Here is a 25,398-nt window from a genome sequence, read left to right as displayed (position 1 = left end):
ATAAATACACAAACACACTTTAGCTCTCATTCATGCAAGCATGCATGCACTCACACACAAAGAAACAACACACGGACTTACTTTATCTTTTTCACATTTCTTTTTCTACTTTTACACTCCCTAAACAGGAAAAACGCTGTTTAATGAGTGTAAAATAACTGCTCGATCGCTATCACTCTTCCCAAGCATACATGCAAAAACACTTTAGCTCTCATTTGGGCAAGCATACAAACACTCACACACACACAGAAACATAAAAACACATGCACAAACACACAAGGACATACTTAACTATCTTTCCCACATTTTTTTTTTTACTTTTGCACTCCCTAAACAGCAAAACCACTGTTTAACTAGTGTAAAATACTCGTATTCATATGTAGGCATTCAGTCACACAAACAGACATACACGCTTCTATTTTTTCAATCTTAAATGTCAAAGTGTATCTTAGCCAGTGTAAAATAATGGATAACCAGTAGGTGAGGTCTATGACATTATGTACAAAAAAAAAAAAAAAAAAACAGTGCTAGCATAGCACTCAACATGACAGATTTCCCCAGGATGACTAGATTTCTGCCTTATATCTTCGGTCTTTCCTCATAAACAACATAATTTACAATAAAAATAACTACTTGTGGGTTCTTACTCCCTGAGAAGGGCAGGTCAGGCATATGACAGGGTGATGTTCTGAATAAATATGACGGCTGCAAGGAAACACAATTACTAGCTGCAGATTTAGCACGTTATTATGCAAAGGTTGCTGAAATAGCTAACTGCAACTAATCGCATTACAGATTTCTTAAAAAACAATATCAAAAACATTATTATTAGGAAATAAGCTGACCCAAAGGAAATGGTGATACACCTACCTGTAGCAAAGGAAAAAATCTTCACTCCAGAAAAAAAATGTGGGTATGTTTAAAATCCCTCAACATAACAGATTCGAGCAACAACTACACTCAATACAGTAGTTCCTAAAGTCGCTCAGTATCGCATTTTTATTGACAAAAAATGATGAAATGAAAACTTCTCATGCATAGGTAATGGTTGGGGGCGTTCCTTGGGCGAAAGGACTGGGGAAGCTGTTTTATGGGCGGTGCTTGGGCAGCAGCTGAGGAAAAGGTGAAAAATAACACTGGGCATTATTAGCAAATGGTTTGAGCGCCTATGTACTCTGTACAACTGTGCAAGACTTTTTTCTGCTTAAAGATGGCTCACAGTACCGGAGCTGTAAAAAGGGGTAATGAAAAACACAATCAAAATCACTTTTTTAGCATAGCACAAGGGATGTGCTACAATGCTAGATTCAAAAGATGGGGGAAAAAACACCTTGGAAATGAGATAGCAGGTCTAGTAGTACGTAGTAGTCCTTTAAGCTGCAATACATGCTTAGTGTTCAACTGTTTCATGATAAACCATGCATTTGTTATTTACATTACATATCACCGGCATTCACATTAACTGCTACCACTACTCCAATCTAATGGTGAACATATTTTGTTTTTGTTGATAGACTGGTAAAATTACATACTAAGCAGTAAACTGGAAATGTCCAAATAGCAGATTTAAGCAAATGCTTTTCATCTGTTTTCAACACTGAATACTGTTTTTATCTTCTATGTACTATTGATTAACAAGTGAACACTTAAGTTTGAAGAATATTAAACACACACACACGCACACACACAAACAGTGGTGCCTCTAACTTTCCATGCTACAAAGAGATGAATGTAAGGTTAATTTAATAGAAAAAATAAAATATGGAATAGCATTGATTTGGCCATTATTCAGTTACAACAGGACTACAATATTTTACAAATTCTGACCTTGAGCATTTTACACGTACAGATCCTACCAGTAGAAATGAACAAAGTTCTGACAAGCCAACATTAACCTAGTAAGAAAACAAAAATAAGAATTCTGTTTTTATAATATGCCTTTGTAAGTACTTTGAAAAATTCTTTACAATCCATTACATTATTATATTTAATCATGAATATATAATTAACTTAAATTTTAACAGAATTATGTTCTAGTTTATAGCTATATTTAGCAATGAGGCAGTTAACATATTACAGAGGTTAACAAAATAAAATAATTATAATGGCTAGGTTGCTGCAATGCACAGAAATGTAGACTGCATATGCAACAGCTGTTCTGTGTAGCGTAAAGTTCTTTCAGTTCGCTCACTGAGCATTTGTAGACTTCCAACAACATTCCTGCATTAGCAAAGTAAATGTATACTTTTGATGTGTCTTGATGACTGAGCCTGATGTGGCTTAAGAGTACTCCATAGTCTAGAATCAGACTGTTGCTCCACATGCATTACAGTTCAGGGATGAACCTGAGTTGCATGTTAAAGCTGATAAGATATAAACCACAGTGCACTTTTATTTTGTGATGTTAGCACATGTGCATTACTAAAAGGATGACAGGGTGAAAGTATAATATTATGCAAACTGCATAAAATAAACAGCCACATAACCTACATCAACAGAAAACAAACACAGATGACGAACATATGCTATAAAAATAATGAATGGCTTTCCAGGTACAGTAAGGCTAAGGAAAATTCTTAGTTAGGCATGTAAAATCATCTAAGACTACCAAATCTCTTCTCTTAATCTCCATTTGATGTCACTCCATCCTATATGTGGCACCATAACCATGTATATGGAGATGCTTTATTCTTTTTCACTTCACTGAAACATGTATCAACTGAATTATGTGCTGCACAGATGTTCAGGGTATTGCATATGCAGAAATGCAAATGAGTAAAGCTCCCATAACAAAATTAGGCAAACACCACAAGGAAGCTGATGTGCTGGTCATCACAAAAGAACTGAAGAGAGTAAACCTTCCCCTTAAACTTTTTTTTCTTGTATCATGATTACAGCAACAAAATGGATGTAATAATCTGCTACATAATATCAATTCAAGTATCAAAATTCTTCTTATGGATTTGGAAAGTGGCCAGCATAAGTTAACAGTACCACTGTTATCAGTCTGTTAATACACACCATGAGTCTGCTGGCCACCTAACGCAGACTTCAATCAATGCATAATGTACTGCAGGTAACTCTGAGGAAAGCAATGGCAAAAGGTGTTGGGGAAACTTAACTAACTCAATAGTAAACTGGTCCCTCTAAAATATGCATGCTGCTGATCAGTGTTGCATCTGTTCACCAGTGCCTGCTACTATGTGCATGTGTCCTTAAAAACTCCGACAAATGGAATGGCTTGTTAAAGTATTATGAGCAGCACATAAACATCAGAGATGAGACAAAACAATTGCACTATCTAGATAACCTGTTTTTGCTTCAAACAGTTCCGATACATTTTGACTGTTCCTTAATAGCTTATTTTTGCTGTGGAAACAAAATGGAAATCTCACTCTCCTTTACAGCTGGATCCTTTCAATTAATGATTAAACTCCTACACTGTTAGAAAAAAACTACTTCAGGCCATTCAGATAGTTCTGTAAAATGGAAAACAGTTCATGGAAATAAAAATGTACAAGGCAGCTGTAAATAAGTGTGAAACTGTTACCATGTAGTAATGCAGATCCCTGAACAACATTATAAGATAAAATAACCCCCCCCCCCCAAAAAAAAAAAAGTTTGTGGCAACAATGCAGATATCACTTAATCACCAGTACACAAAGAAATATAAGATCTGCAAAACATCAGACGGTTTAGGTTATAAGTAAAAGGAATGATGTACAAGTGCATGCTATTTTAGGAAATACATTTCTAGTTCATCTGCATGTAAATTAGCATGAAATGCACTTCCTCTGCAATGATTAATCAGATAGTCACTGCTATTCCAAATCACCAGTTTTAGTTGGTATAACATAAATTACAGAAATATGACATTACAAACAAATATTGTCCAGATTGTTGGTGCTTCTGATTAACCAACCATAAGTCATTTGTGCCTGAATGAAATCACTACTGCTTTTTGTCCCAGACCTCAGCAAACATGTAACACACCAAGCAAATATGTATAGGCATATAACCTGTGTGGCAAACTGTTAAAACATTGCAGAATGCATTTCTGCAGCACAAATGTTTCTGAATATCTCTGAATATTTTTTTCCTTTGTCCCTTTTTTATTAACTCATAGGGAAGCACGTGTAGCAGACCATATAAAAACAATCAACTGTAAAACCAAATTAAAAAAAAGAAAGAAAGATCACAGTGGCAACAACTCTGAGCTCCAAGACAGGGTTAATCCTAGATTATGTAAAAACATAACCATATTTACTTGGAATTTTGGCATCAAATGCTTTGGTCACAGAATACTGATGTTAGATGTTCCAGATGTTTTACTCTAAACATCCAGTTACGAAAGGTAGGTTTGTTGTAGTTTTCCCCATTTAAGTTCCAACAAGCAGTTCACCATCTCCTTGACAAAGGGAAATGATGGCTATTTTATAAGTATTAATCTACAGGTCTAGAGATTCAAGGGAACCCTGTTGGTCTATTCATCCTTTAAATGAACATGTTCTACAGCAAAGCTGTTGAAGTACTTTCCGTTGGCAGAGATTGTTCTTTTTCACTAATGAACAGAAGCTTCCCTCAGACCATGATTCGTCTGATGCTTGCCCAAGATCAACAACAGAAAAAAGGAGGTTGAAGAATTGAAGTAGATGGTTGTAATAAAGTGGAGTTTGATTGACCAGACAGGCAAATTTGGTGGAGAAGGTAACAGAAGGAGCAGGTAACAGTAGGAAATTTGGTCCATCACAAGTAATTGGATTCAAAAAGTAGTAATATTTTTTTCATCAACATAACCATTGTTGTCCAACAGGAAGCGATTGGTGTCCATTTAAAAAGAAGAAAAGATCAGAAAAAGAATGATTAGAAAACAATGATTCAAAATACAGTAAAAGTATTTAATGAAATCAAGTGCAATAAAAAACAAAAATAAGTGACTGAGAAAACACTTGCATGCAAATACTGAAAGCTGTGCGGAAGCAACTGAATTTCAGTTAAATGGTTTTGATCCGTCTGTAAAGAAGCAAAAAAAATTGGTGGCACAGCAACAACTCTACGCATTATTAACCTGACAGAAGGACAATGCACTTAGTACCTACTCCTCCGAGACATGGAACTTAGAAAACCAGTAAAGGAGCCTACTGTTACCTTCAGATGGCCTCGGTCTTATTTATTAATGATTCACATTTATGATGAAAACATTTAAATCATTCACCTCTCAAAAATCTAAACATACATGCATACACACAGACACACACACATTATATATATATATATATATATATATATATATATATATATATATATATATATATATATATATATATATATATATAAAAAGACTGAGAAAGTTTTACAGAGACTGGTCTGGGTTTGTTGGGAGTTGCTTTGAATAAACTGTTCACCGAATTTTCGGTCACTGGCTGCTGGATTTCTTGCTGTACTTTTTGCATCCCTGCAGTCTATGGTGACTGCCCCCTGTATAATATTGTGTGTGTATGTATATGTATGTATCTATACATATGCATATTATATATATATATATATATATATATATATATATATATATATATATATACACACACACACACACACACACACACACACACACACACACATATATGTAAACACACCACATACACTTCAGATCAAAGAGTCCATACATTTTCAGCACTTCAATATACTTTCCCATGGCACTCAAAAAAATACTGTAATTGTATTATAGTGGTACCCGGTGGTGACAACCTTGATTATCACTGTTTACATGACACCTTGATCTCATGTGCAAAAATGGGAAAAGAGGGTGTGGATGGATTGATGAATCACTGCCAAGCTGCATTATTATGAGGCTTAAAGACACTGAGTGGGTGGATAATAATGTAATACATCTGCATAAATGAATACCTCTTGAGGGTTTATTTTTTCTTATTAAGATATGGTACATAAGCCACTGTCTAATTCATTCATACGCTTATTTTGCAAATCCCATCTTTCTTTTCCCCCCCGAATCCCCTTGCCTTTTTTGCTTCCAATTTTACTTTTTTTTTCTTATGCTGTACTTTACACTGATACAGCAGTGATCGTGAGAAAGGAAGAGAAGCCTTATCAAGCCTTCTAAGACAGAAGTCTGATATTAGTGCAGGCAATGTTTAACCCTGTGTTTTTATTTTGCATCTATTAAAGAGAGTTTACTTTATTTAGGCTGCCAAAAGGTGCAAACTAAGAACTTAAAAAAAAATGAAAGCCAAACCAACGTTTCCTTGTAGCTTCTTCTCCTTTAGGCCCCATTTAGCCATCTGCCTCCTCAATATTTTACTTATTTTTATTTACTTTTCAGTGTCCCTTTCTTATTTTGCATCTATTAAAGACAGTTTACTTTATTTAGGCTGCCAAAAGGTGCAAACTAAGAACTTAAAAAAAAAATGAAAGCCAAACCAACGTTTCCTTGTAGCTTCTTCTCCTTTAGGCCCCATTTAGCCATCTGCCTCCTCAATATTTTACTTATTTTTATTTACTTTTACTTTTCAGTGTCCCTTTCTCCCCTCACATGCCAGAATATGCCCATGATGGTGAGCAGTAACCACATTGCTGTGCTGAACACATATTTGTTTTATTAATAAAGAAGTTTGTGCTATAGTTTTGTAGCAAGACAAGCAATTTATAGGTCTCTCAGATATTTAAACAGGTGGGCCAGAGTCATTTTAATTAAAAGCAGGGGCAATGGTCTGAGTCACCCAGTTCAAAAAGGGGCAGGCTACCCAAATATGAAAATGAGCAGGGGGTCATTACCTCAACTTTTAAAAGAAGGGCTAAAAAGGCTACTACACTGCTTTATTATTTAATAGGATTACAACTCTAAAATAAGGCCCTTGGGTCCATACATATGTATATGTGGGCCCACACTCACAACTTAGCAATGGTCTTAGGCCATACAGTAATTAGGCATACATGATTGTCCAAAGCTGGGAGATGGTCATTAGGCTACTGTATTCAAAATATGGAGGCATAGCCCCAGTTCTTTTAGGGTATTAGGCCTTTTTCAAAGTAACAGAAGGCTAACGGTTCTATTTAAAGTGTTTACTTTTACTTGTCTTAAAGTGCAGTAAATGTTTTTGTTTGCAAAGGGTTGCAGGTTTTCGTTTATTTTTTTCCCATTTCTTTTTCTTATCTACATTCCTTACAGACAGAAATCCATTTCAGAATTACAGTTCAGCAATCACATACAAATGACAGATTAATAAATGTTTTTTCCTGTATGTAGGCAAAAGTTTGAATTAATTACTTCAGCAAAAACTACACTTTTTTCAAAATGTTTCTTTGATAACATGTCTGCAGCCACACACACATGATTTTTGACAGATAGGGCTACCTAAAGGAAGAGTATCATGGTTCACTGACCCCCAGAACCAAACCCAAGAGGGCTTTGAGGTATAAAGAAGTGTACAGATTGGCACACGGTTATCTAGTAAAACACTGCAATGAAACAGAGGATTTTTTGAGTGCTAGGATGTGAATTTTGTATAGAAACCAGGTGTGTTAATTGTTTTTCTGGACTTTCGGAGTTCACAGTCAAAGGTTGTGCATTGCCTGCTCAATAGTTCAGTGGCCATTTGGGGTGAACTATCTAGAACATTCAGTTATATTTGGTATTGGAACTGAAACCAGCTTATATAACAGCTGTCATTTACTCTAAGATCTCTGGTACTAGTACCTACAGTAGTAAGACTAAGATGTGTTAACCTCATGCATTTTTCATCAACATGGCAAATCGCTGATAGAATGGAGAGATAAATTGGATTGATTTGTGATGGAGGCACTTTGCCTGATTTAAAATCTTTAAAGCGGTATTTGCATAAGTGAGAGGGTAACATTTAAGATATTTATCCTCGGTGGTGGTGCTGCGGTAGCGTTGTCGCCTCACAGTAAGACGTTGTCCGGTTTGATTCTCAGCTACAGCGTCTATTGCGTGGAGACATGCGTGAATGGGCGTACCTTCGTTGAAGGTTGTGCGTCAGGGCTGGTAACTCGGCACGTAAAAATCAACTACCAATCATTAGCGGACCGGAGTTCTGCTGTGGCGACCCCTAACCGGGAAAAGCTGAAAGATACAAGTGTCTACGCACTGCATTCTTACTTGTAGGCAAACATCATCACTCCAACATGACATTTTCAATCCCCTAAAAGAAAGACATCCACTTCTGCAATGCAAAACAAGACAAAGTATTCACTAATTAAATACTATTAAATGCTCCCTACATCTGCTTATCTGGAGTATTAAAATTACAGAAAGGATATCATTTTAGTCAATAAATAATTGTGCTACCTGACAATCCATCCTGCCTCCAGCTTTACAGATCAGGACAAATCACACTGAAATCATCTTAGAATATTTATTCACAAAAAGAGTTTCAAGTGAAACCAAAAATACTAAGCAACTTAAATGTTTATTGAAAGAAGTAAATGGAATCCAAAGTCGGTCATCTCCTTCGTTTAGTTGCAAGAATATGGAGCATCATTTTTGGCCAAAGACCACAACATGTAGAGTAGCTGAAAGATGCATTCTCTAATAATGTGAACACTTCATTGAAGTACCTGAGATGTACTCCAACTAAACTAATGCTCAGTCTAACTAAAGAAATGGATATTTGTTAATGTACCACTGGATATATAAATTTCTTGAATTAGTAGAGACTGACAAAGTTAAAATGTAATTAAAGGTCTGTAGCTAAATTATACCTGTTCTTCAGCATATGTATCACTGTGTGGTCTATATTCTGCTCCTACTGTTCAGCTCCATGTGTCACATGCTAAAAGTAACTGTTCTTACATGTCATGTGTGAACAGTAATGAAAACGAGCAGGGATGGACAACAATAGACCTTCATGAACTTCTTCTAAATGGTATTTTAAGCATTCTTAAATTATCAGCTTAACAGTTTCTGAAGTATTAAATTAGATGCCTCAATCACCAATGTGACTTACATTTACGTTACTTCTCTATGAATACAGAAGTAAATCCAAGAAAGACTCTGGTAGTGGCTGAAAAGGCTGGTTATCAAATAGCAGTAAATAAACAAATACATACATAAAGAAACAAGGAGGTCTTGCTTAATTCAGTATTTTTTTTAAATGAAGGCTTCCAAACGATAGTTCCTGTGCTTCTTGGCCATTATTTGCCAATGCACTCTGCCTCTTAATACCACCTCTTGGATATCATTTGCAGCAGCTGGTATTGCTGATCCTGAGCTAGATTTCTGGATGTTTTATTGATTTCGTTTTTTTCTTTGTAGCATAGACAGTTAAATTAATGTGTAGGAACTGAAGAGTTCTAAAAATGGAAATTTTTTTTTTTTTTGGAAATCATCATTTACTGCAGTAGAATGGCCACTTTTAGCTTGCTTGTTAAACAACTGCCATACTGGAATTCCTCAACACAATTCCTAATACTGAGACTGCAGAAGGACAAATACATGGCTTAATGATTTATTTGTCTATCAAACCATAATTACAAGATTAAGTCACCAAACGTGACCTGCCAAACATCAGTGCTGATGACTGATATGAACCTGGCAGAATATACTAAAAGTTAAACAAATAACTTCAGTGAATAAGTGTAATTAAGGTAGGTGAAGGGGAATCTGCTGTAATTGGCAGTTGTTGATGGGTTGGTACTGCAATGCCAGCATTCAGAAATGAATGCCAAAATTGTGTATGTGGTCAATGCTGATGTCTTTTGCATATGTCACTCTTTCAGACAGCAAAATATTATTCTTTTTTATTACTAGCAAGAGCTCAAAGAAAATATGGATAAAAGTACTTTGCCTTTTTGTGGGCAAGTGCAGTAGGATATGGACTGCCATTCAAGCAAGCTATATAAGTTTGCTTCTTCACATTAGTTTATACCCCATGCTTACTTTGAAACTAAGGATTAAATGAAACCACTAAACATGATCCGTCTCATAGCACAAATATCAATACATATATATATATATATATATATATATATAACCTGCATAAGCACAGAGGGAGACACGTACATGACGCTGATTCATGTAGAGATAATAAAATGACACTATTCATGAACTTATATGTTGCTGGCATCTAAGTTGCTTAAGCTACAATTCTTAACATCTTATCTCCAGAATTAGGGACAAATCCAGAAATAATTGGGGGCAATCTGGGGCACTTTTTAAAATATTAATCCTATTAAGTTGAGAAGATGGCAGAATATCAGAATGTGAATTAACATGCCTTTTGTGCAGTAAAACAAATCTATAAATCTAATTATTCTCATTAAGAAACATAACAAGGGAGAGGCAAAGGGGACAGCCGCCCCAGGGGTATGATATTAAGGCGAGTGATCAGGAAGTGCAGTTCCTGAATTCTGAAATTTACTTCAGCATTTTATACGTCATGTGAAGCTGTAGCAAGCAATTTGCTACAAATGCAGCAGTCAGCTTGCCTACATTTAAAAATCAGAAGTCGTGATTTTTTTTTCTCTTTAACTGAGCAGCTGAGGAAGCAGTGATTTGGCTTGGAGCACCAGTCTAAGAGAGTGGACTTTTTTTGTTTTCCTCTATTCAAGTGGAGAGCTGAGGAGGCTGGACACTAGACAGGGGACCGGAACCAGGTGCTAGAAGAGCCAGCCACAGCACTGTTACAATTATTAAACTGTAATCCATCTCCTTTCCTCACAAAACTCCCAGTTTTACGAAGGGCACAGTATATACATTAATAATACAGCATAAAATACCAGCAGACAGAAATTATGTAAAGGCCCCAAAGGGAAAGGGTCACAGTTAATGTATGAATCTGCCTAACAAGGAACCAGACTTCTAACAAGGGCACACTGCAGTTAAGTGATACCATCAAGCCTTGACAAACACATTAAAATAACAACCTGACCATTATCACTACCTGCTTTTCAGGTTAGCAAAGTAAACTGAAATCCTAACAAAATCCTTCAGCTATAATTTCCTGGACTTTCTATATGCAGGTGTCCAGAAACATTATGAATAAACTTTATGTAGCACTACAACAAATGGAAAGCACTCATCTCAGTCTGCACAACTTAGATCTATAGCAGTATTTTGTAGAAAATTTTAGTTTGTTCAGAAGTTTTCCAGAAACAGAGGCTCACTGTACCTTCACACCAAACAGCTATACTTCCAACAAACAAGGTAAAAACCCTTTTAAATCACACAGTTCTGCAATATCAATTTTTTAACATTTGGATTTACTAGCCATCTGTTTTCTTATGATACAGTTGGATTTTTTCATAACCAATTCTCTTTTCTATAAGGACTAGTACAGACTGTGTGCCTTCAAAGGTGCTGACATAGCAAACGCAGATCACATATAAACTGTTTAATGCTTTCTCCAACTTTTTTCAACCTGTAAGAAGCAACTCTTCCCTCAGTTAACACCAGATGACAAGAACTGTGTAGTGTTTCATGGTACTCACTGCTTCCTGTTATTTCAATAAGCCTCAACTTTTTCTTCTGAGAAGAGAAAAAAATCTGCTTTCTACTTTCTGTTATTGCTGGGCATAAGACTGTTCATAGGGTCTTAAGTGTATACTAGGATAATTTTATTGCCTGTTAGTAATTGCAGGCGGGGGTAGTCTCATTCATTGATATCCTGTCACTGCCTATTTAAGTGGTACATTTTGAAATATTTTCTGCTTAAAACCTCAGCTTTGGCCAGCTAAGATCTAGCTGTATTCAACTGGACGTATAAGAGAATTTAAGTACCTTTTATCTGCACTTTTTTCAAATAATACAGCATTTAAATTGATTTATTTGTATTGTATTGAATATTAACTGAACTGGAAGTTTTGACTCTGTTTTTTCAGTTAGTGCTTGCTAGAATTTTATTGCCTGTTAGTTATTGCAGGAGGGAGTAGTCTCATTCATTGATATCCTGTCACTGCCTACTTAAGTGGTACATTTTGAAATATTTTCTGCTTAAAAACTTCAGCTTTGGCTGGCTAACATCTAGCTGTATGCAACTAGACGTATAAGAGAATTTAAGTACCTTTTATCTTCACATTTTTCAAATAATATGGCATTTAAATTGATTTATTTGTGTTACATTGAATATTAACTGAACTGGAAGTTTTGACTGTTTTTTTCAGTTAGTTTCCCACCCACCCACCCTCCCTGGTTCTGTTTTGGTGTTAATCTTGGTGGCTTTGAAACTGCCCGCCCCTCTTGTAAATTTGTGTTTGATACTCCTTCTGGGCCCAACTCATATGCTCACTCAACTGAGTGCAGTGAGATCATATTCTGATTTCAGGCACTCCTACTGTGTACAAAGAGAGCATCTGGGAAAGAGAAAAAAAATTAAGCTCGTTTCCTGCCTTTCCTGTAAGTGGTCTAGACTGTTTGTAGGCTTCTGAGCCCTGAAGCCTTTCTGTGTTGGAGGGAAGCCTTCTGGCTTAATTTTGTTTCTTAGAACTAACCTGTTTTCTAGTTTCAGCACTCAAATATGTTTCTTTGAACTCAGCACTTGTTCAGAACTCGTTGTAAGCACTAAATAAGCTGCAATTTACTACAGCGCTCAACTTTCCTCACTTGTCTAGAGGAAAGCAGTTTTTAGTACTTAATAAATATGCACCTATCCAGGCATGTCTAAGGGTCAGCTCCCAGTGATTTCTCCTGTCTACCTGATGAATCTGGGCATCTTGGGGCAATGCAGCAATTGCCTCATGTATACAGACAACCCTCTCTTCTTACCACCCAACACTACAACCTGTAAGAGATGCACTTATATAACCAAACTGGAAGCAAAGCTCTCTTCACCCAAGACTGGACTAGACAGTCAAGAGGAGAAGGTAAACACTTGCACCACACCACACTCATCACATAGTCCCTCAAAACCTACACCACCAAAACACACACATAGAAACACAAAACACACACCTACATTCGCGGAGGCTCTCAATAAAAACCTGCCCAAGCATCAGGGACCTCCAAAGCACAAACGCAAGCAAACTCCACCTCCAACACAACCCAAATGTCACATAGCCCACAAACTCAGTGTGCCACTCAACCACAGCTCATAAGGCATAACAACATACCCAACACTCTTAGTCATAGGTGACCCTATAGTCAGGCACACTGATGTTCCACTCACCAGACTAAACAAGGAGAAAGTTACTGTCAGCTGCCTGTCAGGTGCCAGGATCCACCACATATGCACGCATTCAGATCACTCCACAATAAGTACAAATTTGACACTTCCATTGTCCATGTTGGTGTGAATGACCTGAGACATACCTCCCTGGACTACATGAAAAGAGACATGGAGGAGCTCTCCGATCTTGTAGCCCAGGCAAGTATGACCCTAGCCCTGAGTAGCATCCTGCCATCACCCAGAATGATACCACAGTACAAGGACAAAATGACTGGCTTCAACAATTGGCTAATTTTCTGGTGTCATTCTACGGGGATCCAGTATTTGTCTGCCTGGGACGACATGATCGACAGACCACGATGCTTTGCCAGAGATGGCCTGCACCTGTTGCCCTTGAGATTCCGGACACTGGCTAAGGCTCTTGCCACCCCTATAGTGCCTTTTTTTAGGCAAGGTTCAAATGACAAATTCACCACCGTAACAGGTGCAAGCAAGCAAAATCTGAGGGTAATGCTATTCAATTCTAGGAGTCTAAACCTCAAAATGCACTCACTCGAGGCACTCCTTAAAATGGAGAACATCAACATCTGTGCAGTGACAGAGATCTGGTTCAAAGCTCCAGAGAGCACCCCTGCATTACCAGGCTATAATTCATACCACATCTTTTGGCCACCTAACCCAGAACGAAGCACTAAAGGTGGAGGCATGTCCATATTCATTAAGGATATCCGCACCTCCAGGCTAGTTGCACAACATAATGCATCCGAGATTATCCAAGTGCAACTAACTCTGGGCAAGACCGCAATCCAAATTGCAGCTTGCTACAGACCCCCCACCATGCCCCAGGATTCCCACTCCTCATTTCTTGATACACTGGAAAGTATTAGGGTACAACCCAACACCCTAATAATGGGCGATTTCAACTACCCCACCATTAACTGGGAAAACTACTCATGTACCAACTCTTTTTCTCAACGTTTTCTGGAATTCATAAATTCCAACACCTTGGATCAACTTATTCACACCCCCACCAGGGGCAGCAATATCCTAGACCTGGTCATTACCAACATGGGCAACCAGTGTTCCACACCAGAGGTCAATTCCTCGGTCATATCCGACCACAAGCTAATCACCCTAGACATCCACATCCCGCCCCCACCCCCAATTAGGGAAACCACTGTAAAAAAACTTCTCCAAAGCCAACTTCACACTTCTTAAGACAGAAGTGGCAAACTTCATGACACCCATGCAGACAGACAATAGAGGTACAACTGCTGAATCCTACACAAATGCACTTTATAAGCACTTACACAAGTGCATGGATCATGCTATCCCTAATAGAACCAAGATGCTATCCTCCAAAAAAAGGAAGCCAATCTGGAGGTCCTCTGCCATAGACAAACTCTACAACAGAAGAAAGAAACTGTTGCAAAAAAGAGTAAAATCCCATGACTGGAGGAACTCCCTGGTCAACCTCAGTAAGAAGCTGAGATCCCTCATAAAATCTTCCAAAGCTAGTTACGAAAACAAAATTGCCACTGACTCTAAAGACCACCACAAAGCATTCTATAGCTAGGTCAAGAATCTCAATGGCAACACTCAGATCTGCTCTGAGTTACAGCACAATGGCACTAAATATACAGAACCAACTGATATTGCCAACATCCTGGCAGATAGGTTCAGTGCTAACTTTACCCCCTCTCACCCCCTAGAGGGCCCATCTCTACACTAGAAGAATGCAAAGTTCCTGTAATCATGGCTGCACAGGTAAAAAACACACTCTCCAAAACCAAGAGCACATCATCAATGGGACCTGACAATATCCCAGGCTGCGTTCTACACGAACTACAGAATGAACTGGCACCCTACCTATGTACCATGTTCAATCATAGCCTCACCTCAGGCTTTGTGCCCACTGAATGGTGCACTGCGACAGTTATCCCACTCCACAAAGGGGGAGCCACGATGGAACCCTGGAACTACCACCCCATTAGCCTGACGAGCCTGGTCTGCAAGACCATGGAAAGTATCATCATGGAACTCATAAACAAAGGCATTGGTAATCTCCAAACTCTGGACTCTACCCTGTTCGGATTTGTAAAAGGTAGATCATGTCTCCTAAATCTGACTAACTTCTTTGAAGCAGTCACCAAAGCCATAGATGAGGGTAAAGTGGTTCACACAGCTTATCTAGATCTTGCCAAGGCTTTCGAAACCATCCCCCACTCTGGAATTATAGATAAGCTCAGTAAACTAGGTATAAATCCCTATGTCACAAGATGGGTTGCTAACTGGCTCACGGACAGAACCCACACTGTGAAAGTAGCGGACTCCAAATCCAACTTCAGACCAGTGACAAGTGGATTACCACAGGGTTCAGTCCTGGGTCCTCTCCTGTTTGGAATCTACTTCTCTGAAGTACAGGCTAACACAGAAGGTCTTTGGCTAACAAAGTTTGCAGATGACTGCAAACTAGGAACCATAATCAAAACTCCTAACGATGTGGACATACTACAAAAGGGCCTCACTGAGACAGATACCTGGTGTCAAAGCCATGGCCTGAAATTCAATGAATAAAAACTCTGTACCCATGAACTACCACATAGCTGGTAGTCTACTTAATGCTGAAAATGTGATAAGACACCTTGGGACACAGGTGGACAGTAGTCTCTCCTTTGATAATCACATCAACACAGTGGTCAGGAAATCCTTCTACATGGCTCACCTCATCACAAAAGGTTTCTCATCCAGAAAAAAAGAGGTAATTGTTCCCCTCTACTCATCACTCATTAGACCCATTATAGAGTACAACGCCCCTTTTGGTATGTACCTCACAAGACATCTACAACAACTGGAAAGGCCACAGAAATACCTCACAAAGAGGATTACTGGCCTCAAACAGATGCCTTGCGCAGACCGTCTCAAAAAACTCCAGCTTTACTCCGTCGCATATCGCCTACTCAAAGGCGATCCCTGCCTAACGTACAAAGCTATGTCAAACCCAGAGCTGTTGGACATGCTCCACTTAAAGAAATCCCAATTCTTCCGAACTACACACTCTAGGGACCTAAACCTTGTCACCACAATAAACAGAACATGCTGGAAGGACAGATTCCTGTCCCAGAGACTTCCCATACTCTGGAACAGACTACCTATCTATGTCAAACAGAGCTAGTCATTAGCAATCTTCAAGAAAAATCTTGATGATTGGATGGGAAATAGGAAATTCACCCCAGGGATCACTTCTGTGGCTCTGCTCAACAGGGGCACAGGAAAATAATTTTTTTGGGTGGCAAAAGCCAGGGTACATTTTTGGCTAGGCTTATATAGGCCCTAGGGCCAATAGCCTAGTACCTACCTATGAACCTATGAGTCCGAATGGCAGCAGAGACGTTTTGAGGAATGTATGTGCAGACGTACGACGTCCCATGTACTTGCAGTAGCTAAAAGCTGCTGTATGCCGGCTGGACTTCAGGTTGCTTGGGGCGAGGATCTCTCTTATGTTGATAATATTGAAACATTAAAATAGAAGGACATCTGTGTAATACACTATAACATAAAACATTAGCAGATTTGCATAACCATTACCCTTCACGATTACACTTGAGAAAAAAAAAAAAACTTTGTACTCCGCTATAATGGCAAAGCAAACTCAATTGACCTGTTTAAAATATGTACCAAAACAACAAATAGCTAGAACTATTGCTAAACCGTATTGCTGAAATATAAACACCAGCATAAATTTAAACACAAATTACTTCTGAAATTACGTCTGAAATGTGGGGATATTTACCCTAATGCAGGACCTACTATACATAACACTGCCTTGTGCAATCCTAATACACTTTTCTGGGTCAGCCCTTCTAGATTAAAACTGTTTAATACAAATAACTTCTGTATGTGAAATAAAATAACAGGCCTGCATAGCTGGTTATCTCTGTGCACCCCTGACACAGCTGTAGTGACAGATAGCTGGTTTAAATAACATACAAAAGATGAAGAAATACTGCCGACTATCTACAGCAGTGTCTGTAGTGATCATACTATTAAAATAGCTGGTGGTGTAGCCATTTAATATGCAAAATCTTTTAACCTTGCCATGCACCCCGCACAAACATTGATAATGTTGAAATCCAGGAAAGTACACAAAATTAACTCACAAAAGTCAACATGAATAGAAACACACTGTACACCAGCAAGTGCAGATAAATCAGTCTCTGAGGACATATCTTTGCCAACTACATATATATCTCTTGAAACAATAATCCTACCTGGCATTAATGATAATTGGCCCAAGTGTGTTCATAACACTATTCACCACACCACCAATCCATATATGGATAAACACAGCAAATACATATGACCACATGAATAATAAAACTACTACAAAAGAAAGCATTTTGGACTGAATACTGACAAATCCCAACACAATTATCCATGCAGGAATTATACCTGACACAGTTAGTGCTCATAATCCATTCTTCGCCACATTGAAATACTCCTATATTTATAGAAACATTTAATATAAAATACTAAGAAATACAACTAAATCTGATAAGGAATCTGTGTCTATCCTTATGCATAGCAACTGGGAGTCATTAAAAACACTGCTCTTAGATGATGCAGTAACTCACTGCAACAAAAGTGCCTCTCCAGATTAATCTCTCATACACTTCAACACATGAAAATAATCAAATCAAAACCTGCAATATGGCTTACACCAGATATAAATGAGCTAATGGAAAACAAAGGTAAAGTATGAAAAAAGGCATTTAGAAAAAGACAGCAATCTACAATAGTGGCACTATTCTAAAGGGTAAGCGAAACTACTGTTCTACACTACAGAAAATCCACACTTTGTTTGTGTCTTTTGGCTTTTCCCGGTTAGGGGTCGCCACAGCGGAACTCCGGTCCGCTAATGATTGGTAGTTGATTTTTACGTACCGGGTTACCAGCCCTGATGCACAACCTTCAACGAAGGCACACCCCATTCACGTATGCCTCAACACAGAAGACGCTCTAGCTGAGAATCGAATGGGACAACGTCTTGCTATGAGGCGACAACGCTACCGCAGCACCACCACCGCAGGTCATAGTAAAATTCAAAAACAGCAATCAACTTTTTTCGCAGCCCTATAAAAAAAACAAACAAACCCACAAACCAGCCCTTTCACAGATAAAAGGAACTGTAATGTAACAAACAAATTTAATTCATACAACATAAATCCTGAATGCAAACAAGCATGAAAAAACTATTCAAAAAATTAAGTCTAATGCTCATGCAGCAGGCAGACTAAGTATAATATCTCACAATAGCTGCTGAAGCCATTGCATACCCAGTATCTATACTTATAAACTACTTTTTTCAAAAAGCTACAGTGCCAAAACTCTGGAAACAATTTTACATCACTGCATCATTGCCTTACATAAAGGTGGCAAAACTCTTGAGCTAGTAAATTAGAGACCTCAACTACCTTGTCACTTCTATCTAGAATACTTGGAAAAACATGCTCACCTATGGTTAATCAACTACCTACAAAAAACAAATTACTTTCCATAACATGGATTAAGGCCAGGCCATATCCATGCAATTGATCCAGTTGCATATCCCATACTATTATCTATGTTGAAGGAACTGTGCCTATTATGCAGAATAGTCAACTGGTTAAAAGTTAGTTTAGTTACCAGACACTGTGTACAGTAGGCATATATGCTGCCAACTCCTCAGCAAACAACTGCAGGTGTGCTACAGGGTTCAATATTAAGACCTTTATTAAAAAAAAAATATATATATATATATGTATATATATATATATATATATATATATATATGTAGATTCGCTTTCGAATCTCAAAATTGCGAACCATCGAACATCATATGATTGAGACCATATGATCGATGTTTCGGAATATCGAGATTCCAAAATAAATCCAAAATAAAAAAAAAAAACAACAGTTTAAATGTTTCTGCAGGGGGGCAAGCCCCCCTCCAACCCCCACATGGAGGCTGCAACCCCCCCCCCCACACCTCTGCTACTTAAACATACGAACTCCAAGATCGCATTACAGAGAGGAAAAATGAAATCTCCCATTCCACGCTGTATGCAGACCTCCGTTCAGAAATTCGAAGTTGTAAAATTTCGATCATATGGTCTTGACCATATGAATTTTGAGATTCTGAAGGGAACCCATATGTGTGTGTGTATGTGTATATATATATATATATATATATATATATATATATATATATATATGTGTGTGTGTGTACACAAAATGAATATATCCCTCCCATCAAATATAATCTAATATGCAAATGATTCAACATGTACAGCCTCTTTAGGCAAACAGTTCCAAAATACCGTACAGCTGTCCTTTATAAAAACTGAAAACTGACTACAGTGAATTAAACTAGGCCTAAATCTAAAGGAAACTAAATTAGTATTATTTTCACCTCCAAACTAGCAAATAAACTACTGTGACTTAAAAATATTATCAGCCAATAACAGAAGAATTGAGCTAGTACAAAACACAAAACTATTGGTTACAATAATTGGCCAATAAATTAAGATTTGACCAACATATCCATATGCAGGTATATAAAAAAAAAAAAAAAAAAAAAAAAAAATTGAACTAGGGATCTTTTATAAAGTCAAACCTCTTCTTTCACAGCATTCAAGTAAGACCATAGCTCAAACCTACCTAGATACTATATGTCTCATTAAATTTAACTAACCTACATTCTCCTCGGCTAGCCAAACTACAGTAAACTTATAAGATTCCAAAGTTTATAATAAGACTGCAAAGTTTGCAAGTAACTGTATTAAATGAACACATCACTGTATTGCACTTCAGTCCCTTAACTGGTCAGCCCTACCTACTGCTTTAGCCTACACTCATATTAAGACTGCCCACAAAATCCTCTACAGCCCTGATAGATGCCCTGTCACCAGCTAGTTATTTAACTGGCACTCACCGAACAAAGAACTGCATGTACTGAACCAACACGTAGTGCTTAGTCAAAATCTAAAAATCATAACAGTGACTACCTATATACTTTGTATACATTGATAAACTGTGCAATTTTCACCCACCAGTCATCACAAATATCACCTATTTAAAACCACTTTGAAAATATACATCTCAACAAAATGGTCCACGGCACTTGAAACATCTCTATTACTAATAAGCCACTTTCTAATTCTAATCATTTCTAATCTATATTTTAAAATCACAATGAAAGTACACCTGTCAACAAGATAGCACTGCTCTTGTACCAGCGTTGTTACTAAGTCTGTTAGCTGTCTGTTGAATCTAACTCTGTGAACTCCTGCTGTTCTAAGGCCCAAGCTGCAGACTCCCCACATATGATTTTACCCCCAGCTTCCTTCCACTGTTCCCTCTGCTCCTGACTCTTCCCAGTTCTTTTTGATTAACTCTCATGCAAATCTGACTGTTGTCATCACTTCTGTCATTCACTCTTGCTTTCTCCTTGCACACTAAGAAATATTCTGTTCCCTTCGTAAACTCTGCCTGCTAAACTGAACTTAATTTTTCCCATATATTTCCTTTTCAATTCCATTGTAAATACAATGCCCAGAATTATCTAACTTCATTTTAAAAACAACTCCCCTCCTGCCAACTGCTCTCCCAAACTTTCCGTCGCTACCTAGCTGTATACTGTAGTGTGGTTGTAACTCTCAAGTCAACACTTAGACACATGTAATTTTTTCTCCCCATTATTTCCTTTCTGCTTAATTGTTACTAACTATTCTGACCATATTGTTGTTGCTTTCCCTCCTTTATGTAACTAACACCTCGCCCTGTGCACTCTTTTGTTGCTGCCCACACTTTGAAGTTAGTAGGAGTCTTGCTGATCCCTACAAGACCTACTGCAAACACTGAAACACAGACGGTTGGATTAAAGACACTTAAGTGTATGTCTCGCATTAGAATCTTACCAATGTCTTTCACTTTCAGTGAAGTACCTTAGCTCCTCACCTACTTAGAAGCAGAAATCAACTTTAACAAACATTAGCTTAGTTTCTGGTCTGTAACAACGGCATAGCGTGCTTCCAATGGCAACTGCCTTACACTTACTTTCTCTCTTTTTTATCCTTTTCACTACGGACCCTCTTTTGCCTGTCCGATAACCTAGCAGTATCACAAGGAATAAGATACACTCATTTGCTGGATTTAATACTCCTGTTTGGCTGATTTCCCTCTCCCTACTTTTTAGCCCCCCTTGCTGTGTATATGCTGCGTGTGTATTAAAAACAGCCAGCATCCAGCTCCCATACTTCCTTCTTTTTCACTCCACAGTAATCTCTACATGAACTATTATCGCTACCTCTGCAGACTTTTTCATCTCTACATGAAACATACTTTCTAAACCAGTGCAGTGATTGTTTTTTTTTTTCTGATACTCATTCTATATGAAGCCCATTCAAACCAGTTACATAAAAGAGCTCCTTACCAAACTAAAACCCTGTTCTCTTGCTGCCGACCATTTACCCAGTGAATTTCTAAAACTAGCTGCTGCCATTATCTCCTCTCCAATATCTATTTTAATCAACCACTCTATCTCAGAACAATATGTCCCTCTCCTCTGGAAAATGTCACACATCATCCTCCCTTCACAAAGGTGGCCAATCTACTAACTTTTCTAACTACCAACCCATCGCCATTACTTTCCCCACTAGCCAAAATCTTTAAAAAATATAGTCATCAACAACTCCTTGACCACTTCCTTAAGAACAACCTTCTATCCAACTAACAACAAGGCTTCCAACACAGTACTACTACCGCTCTTAGTTTCACTAACACTGCTGACCTCCTTAAAAATGACAGTCAACTAGTCACATCTATCTTTCTCGATATGTCCAAAGCTTTTGATATTGTATCACACCAAATTCTTCTCAACAAGCTTGAGGAATATAACCTCAGTCCACCATTCCTAAACTGGTTTCACAGCTGGCTTTCCAACAGACAACAGTCTACCAAATGGGGAAACAAGCCGCCCCCCCCCCCCACTACCATCCTCTACTGGAGTACTCCAAGGTTCCATCCTTGGACCCCTACTCTTCATCATATTTACCAATAACCTCACTTCTGCCACTCAGCTAGCCATCATCACTCAATACGCCGATGACACCTCTCTTATCTGGTCTGCCCCCACAATTCAGGAGGTTCAACATAAAATACAAAAATCCCTACAATACATAGAAAGCTGTATCTCCACTCACCAACTAATTCTCAACCCTAACAAAATTAAGCTGATGGTTTTTGGTTCTAATAAAACTAAAACTAACCCAGCCCCTATGTCTATCTACTCCTCCAACAGCACAAAAATTGAACCAGTCAAACAAAACTTTATGGAGTAACAATACATGATTGTCTAAAATTTGATAAGCATATATCCCTAACAATTAAAAAAAGTTCACTCCAAACTTGGTTCGCTCTACAGGGCAAAACTTTTCCTAACCAACAATGCCAGACTAGCCACAGACGGATCCCACTGACTATCTACCCTCCTTTACTGCTCCCAAACCTTTACCAATCTATGCAAAACAGATTTAAACAACCTAGAAAGTTGCTAGAACAAAATAGCAAAGTTTGCCGTTAACCTACCACATAAATTCCACCACTTTAACGCCCTTCACCAACTCAATTGGACTTAACAACCCAACCTATTATCTCTCAACCAACTAACTACCACCCACAGCATAATCCACAAACCCAACAACTGCCCTGCTCTCACTGACTTTGTCCAACAAAACTCCCAACACTAGACCCCTTAGATCTGACAAATCAGTTCTAAAGGTAACTAAATCCCATAACTACTATGGAGATTTCCTCTACTCAGTTAAAATAGCCAAAACCTGGAACTCGTTTCCTCCAACACATCCTAAAAATTCCAGACAATCACAAGTTCAAACATCTCCTCAAAGAACACCTTACTAAATGCTGGCTATGCTCTTGTACAGTCCCATGATAATTTCACTAACTAGTGTTACTTTTAACTTTCAACACGGTATATATTCTCTAACACTTTTCATGCCACCTCTCCTACGAGTCATTTTTCTCTTCACTCCTTTTCATTTTTTATGCTGGTAGCTGTAATTCTTATAAAATTTTGCTTTTATGCTTTCTTACAAGATTTTTGTTAATTCAACTGTATGTTTTGAACTAGCTTCATGGTATATTTAATCCATTAATATTTGTATTACTTGTTGTATGCTTGCCACTGTTGAAATATATAAACTGTTTTGCTGGAGCTTTTCTCTCTCTGGGTCTCTGGTGAAAACGGGCTACTGGCCCAGTTAGACACTACCCGGTTAACAAATATAAATAAATTAAAATAAGTTGCCTCCTTATGTAACCAAATCAAGTATCACAAGATCCTTAACTTTGTCACATGTTTACATGTTTCAAGTGAACTGACAGGTAAAATATGTACATGCCTCATCTGCTGTCAGTGCATTAACTTTCAATGTGACTTTATACGCAAACTGTAAAATAATGCTGAATGTTCTTTTCATATGCGACTTTAATGTTCTCTAAATACTATATAGTGTACTTAACATGGTGATCACCTGCTAAATTATATATAATGCAATGTTATGTAGCATGTTTGTTATAATTAGTTCATGCTAATTGCCTCTGCAAATGTATGTAACGTAGAGCTCCCCCAAGGCCTAAACAGAAAAGGGGCTTTGGTCAGAAGTTTTTTTCAATAATCAAATACAGACAAATGAGTGAATGAGTGAGCAAGTAACCTTTGTAGGTAAAGTTACAGGCTTTTTCCCTCTCCCCTTTCTGGTCATCCCAGTGCTCCCATGCATCACCAGATCTTCCACTTCCTCTTTCCATGCTTGGACTTTTTCCAATACAGAGCTGGGGCCAGGAAAAACAAACCAGTCTAAAAAGCCTTGGCTGCTTCTTAGCACATCACTATACTGGGACACCCAAGAGGCACTGTAAACATCCTTATATTAATAAGGTATATGTGAACAAATGGGGGGGGGATAATTTCTTCCAATTCTGTAAAAAATAAATAAATAAATAAAGACTCCACTACTCCATTCAGCACAGTCTTCATCTTTTGATAATGGATTAGCGTAGGTTATGTAACTGCCAAACTGCTAAATTAACAGTTTGGCAAAAGACATAATGACAGATTAACAATTTGGAAAAAAAATTAAACAGTTTGACAATTACATAAATAATGCATGATTATTTACCTACACTAATCCAGCATCAGTAGAGCTGGAATCCAATGTGACATAAATGCCTCTCACCCAACCAATAATATTAATGCCATTAATAAGGCCCTGTATAGTTAATCATCTGTGTATGGAAGATATCTTTAAACATGTATAATTTTTAAAGGCTGGAAGACAAACTTTTATTTTTATACAGAAAAGTATTTGCATGCATCTTTACGCATGTGATCACTTTTTTATGTGAAAAGAAAAATTTGTTTCACACATTATGACAATCTTTAAAAAAACTTTTTTTTATGCCCATAGCAATCTCAACATTCTCTTTAAAGCAATCAAGTTGTCAGTATCTCATCCTCACTGTACAAATTTTGTAAGTGCAGAACCAGCTAAGGTACAACATCAGAACTCCTCACATCATCCGAAAGGCAGATCAGCTGTTTGCCTAATTTAAAAAGGGAACTAGGACTTGCCTGTAATACAAATAAATAAAGTGAAAAACTCACAGTAAAGCCTACTGCTGTGAAACATAAAATAAATTTCTTCAAGGTGCTAATAGGGCACATTCCACTACTGCAATAGCAGCAGCGTCAGTGGCCTACCTTGGAAACACTTCAGCCTAATATACTCTAGAAGCTGTCATATGGACTACAATCCAAGCACTAAAAGATTCAAGCAAAACGTCATGATCACTATTACAATGCCCCTGTTCAGAAAAGAAAGCACAGTTATGCATCACCAATCCCTTACCAGTACAGCCCCACAGAAAGGAAACTGCAGTAGTAAAGCTACCACCCATCTTTTTGTGGAATGCATATAGATTCTGTAACATTTATGAGTTTACAAGTATTCTTGTTGTGCTTTTGTACTTACACCCCAGGACCAGCACATACCCCCACAGGGTCTACATCAGCACCTTAAAAGACAAGAGGCATGTGTTGGTCCATGAATGGAAGTGCGCTGCTAAAGAAAAATCTGGCCAGATCAAAGGTGAAAAACAATTGGTAAACCAAAATATTATGATTTACTTTTACAGTGACCTC

At 37.9% G+C, this 25,398-nt stretch overlaps 1 protein-coding gene across 2 annotated transcripts in view; it reads right to left on the bottom strand.

Moving 5' to 3' along the window:
* Positions 1 to 1,726: 1,726 nt before the first annotated feature.
* Positions 1,727 to 25,398, bottom strand: part of LOC122793112 (proprotein convertase subtilisin/kexin type 5-like) — a 3,326,953-nt gene continuing 3,303,281 nt past the window's right edge. The window contains exon 22 of one of the 2 annotated variants that reach the window (XM_044060853.1): positions 1,727 to 4,603. In XM_044060853.1, the coding sequence (XP_043916788.1) occupies positions 4,488 to 4,603 (116 nt within the window). In that variant the 3' untranslated portion in view covers positions 1,727 to 4,487. The remainder of the gene's footprint in view (positions 4,604 to 25,398) is intronic. The other variant, XM_044060852.1, reaches the window with a different exon arrangement.

This window comes from Protopterus annectens, chromosome 2.part0 (genome assembly GCF_019279795.1).
Source record: "Protopterus annectens isolate FY-2018-M chromosome 2.part0, PAN1.0, whole genome shotgun sequence".
Taxonomy (NCBI): Eukaryota; Metazoa; Chordata; order Ceratodontiformes; family Protopteridae; genus Protopterus; species Protopterus annectens.
Note: the sequence above shows the minus strand (reverse complement) of the source record. Positions and strands in the feature narration are given on the sequence as shown.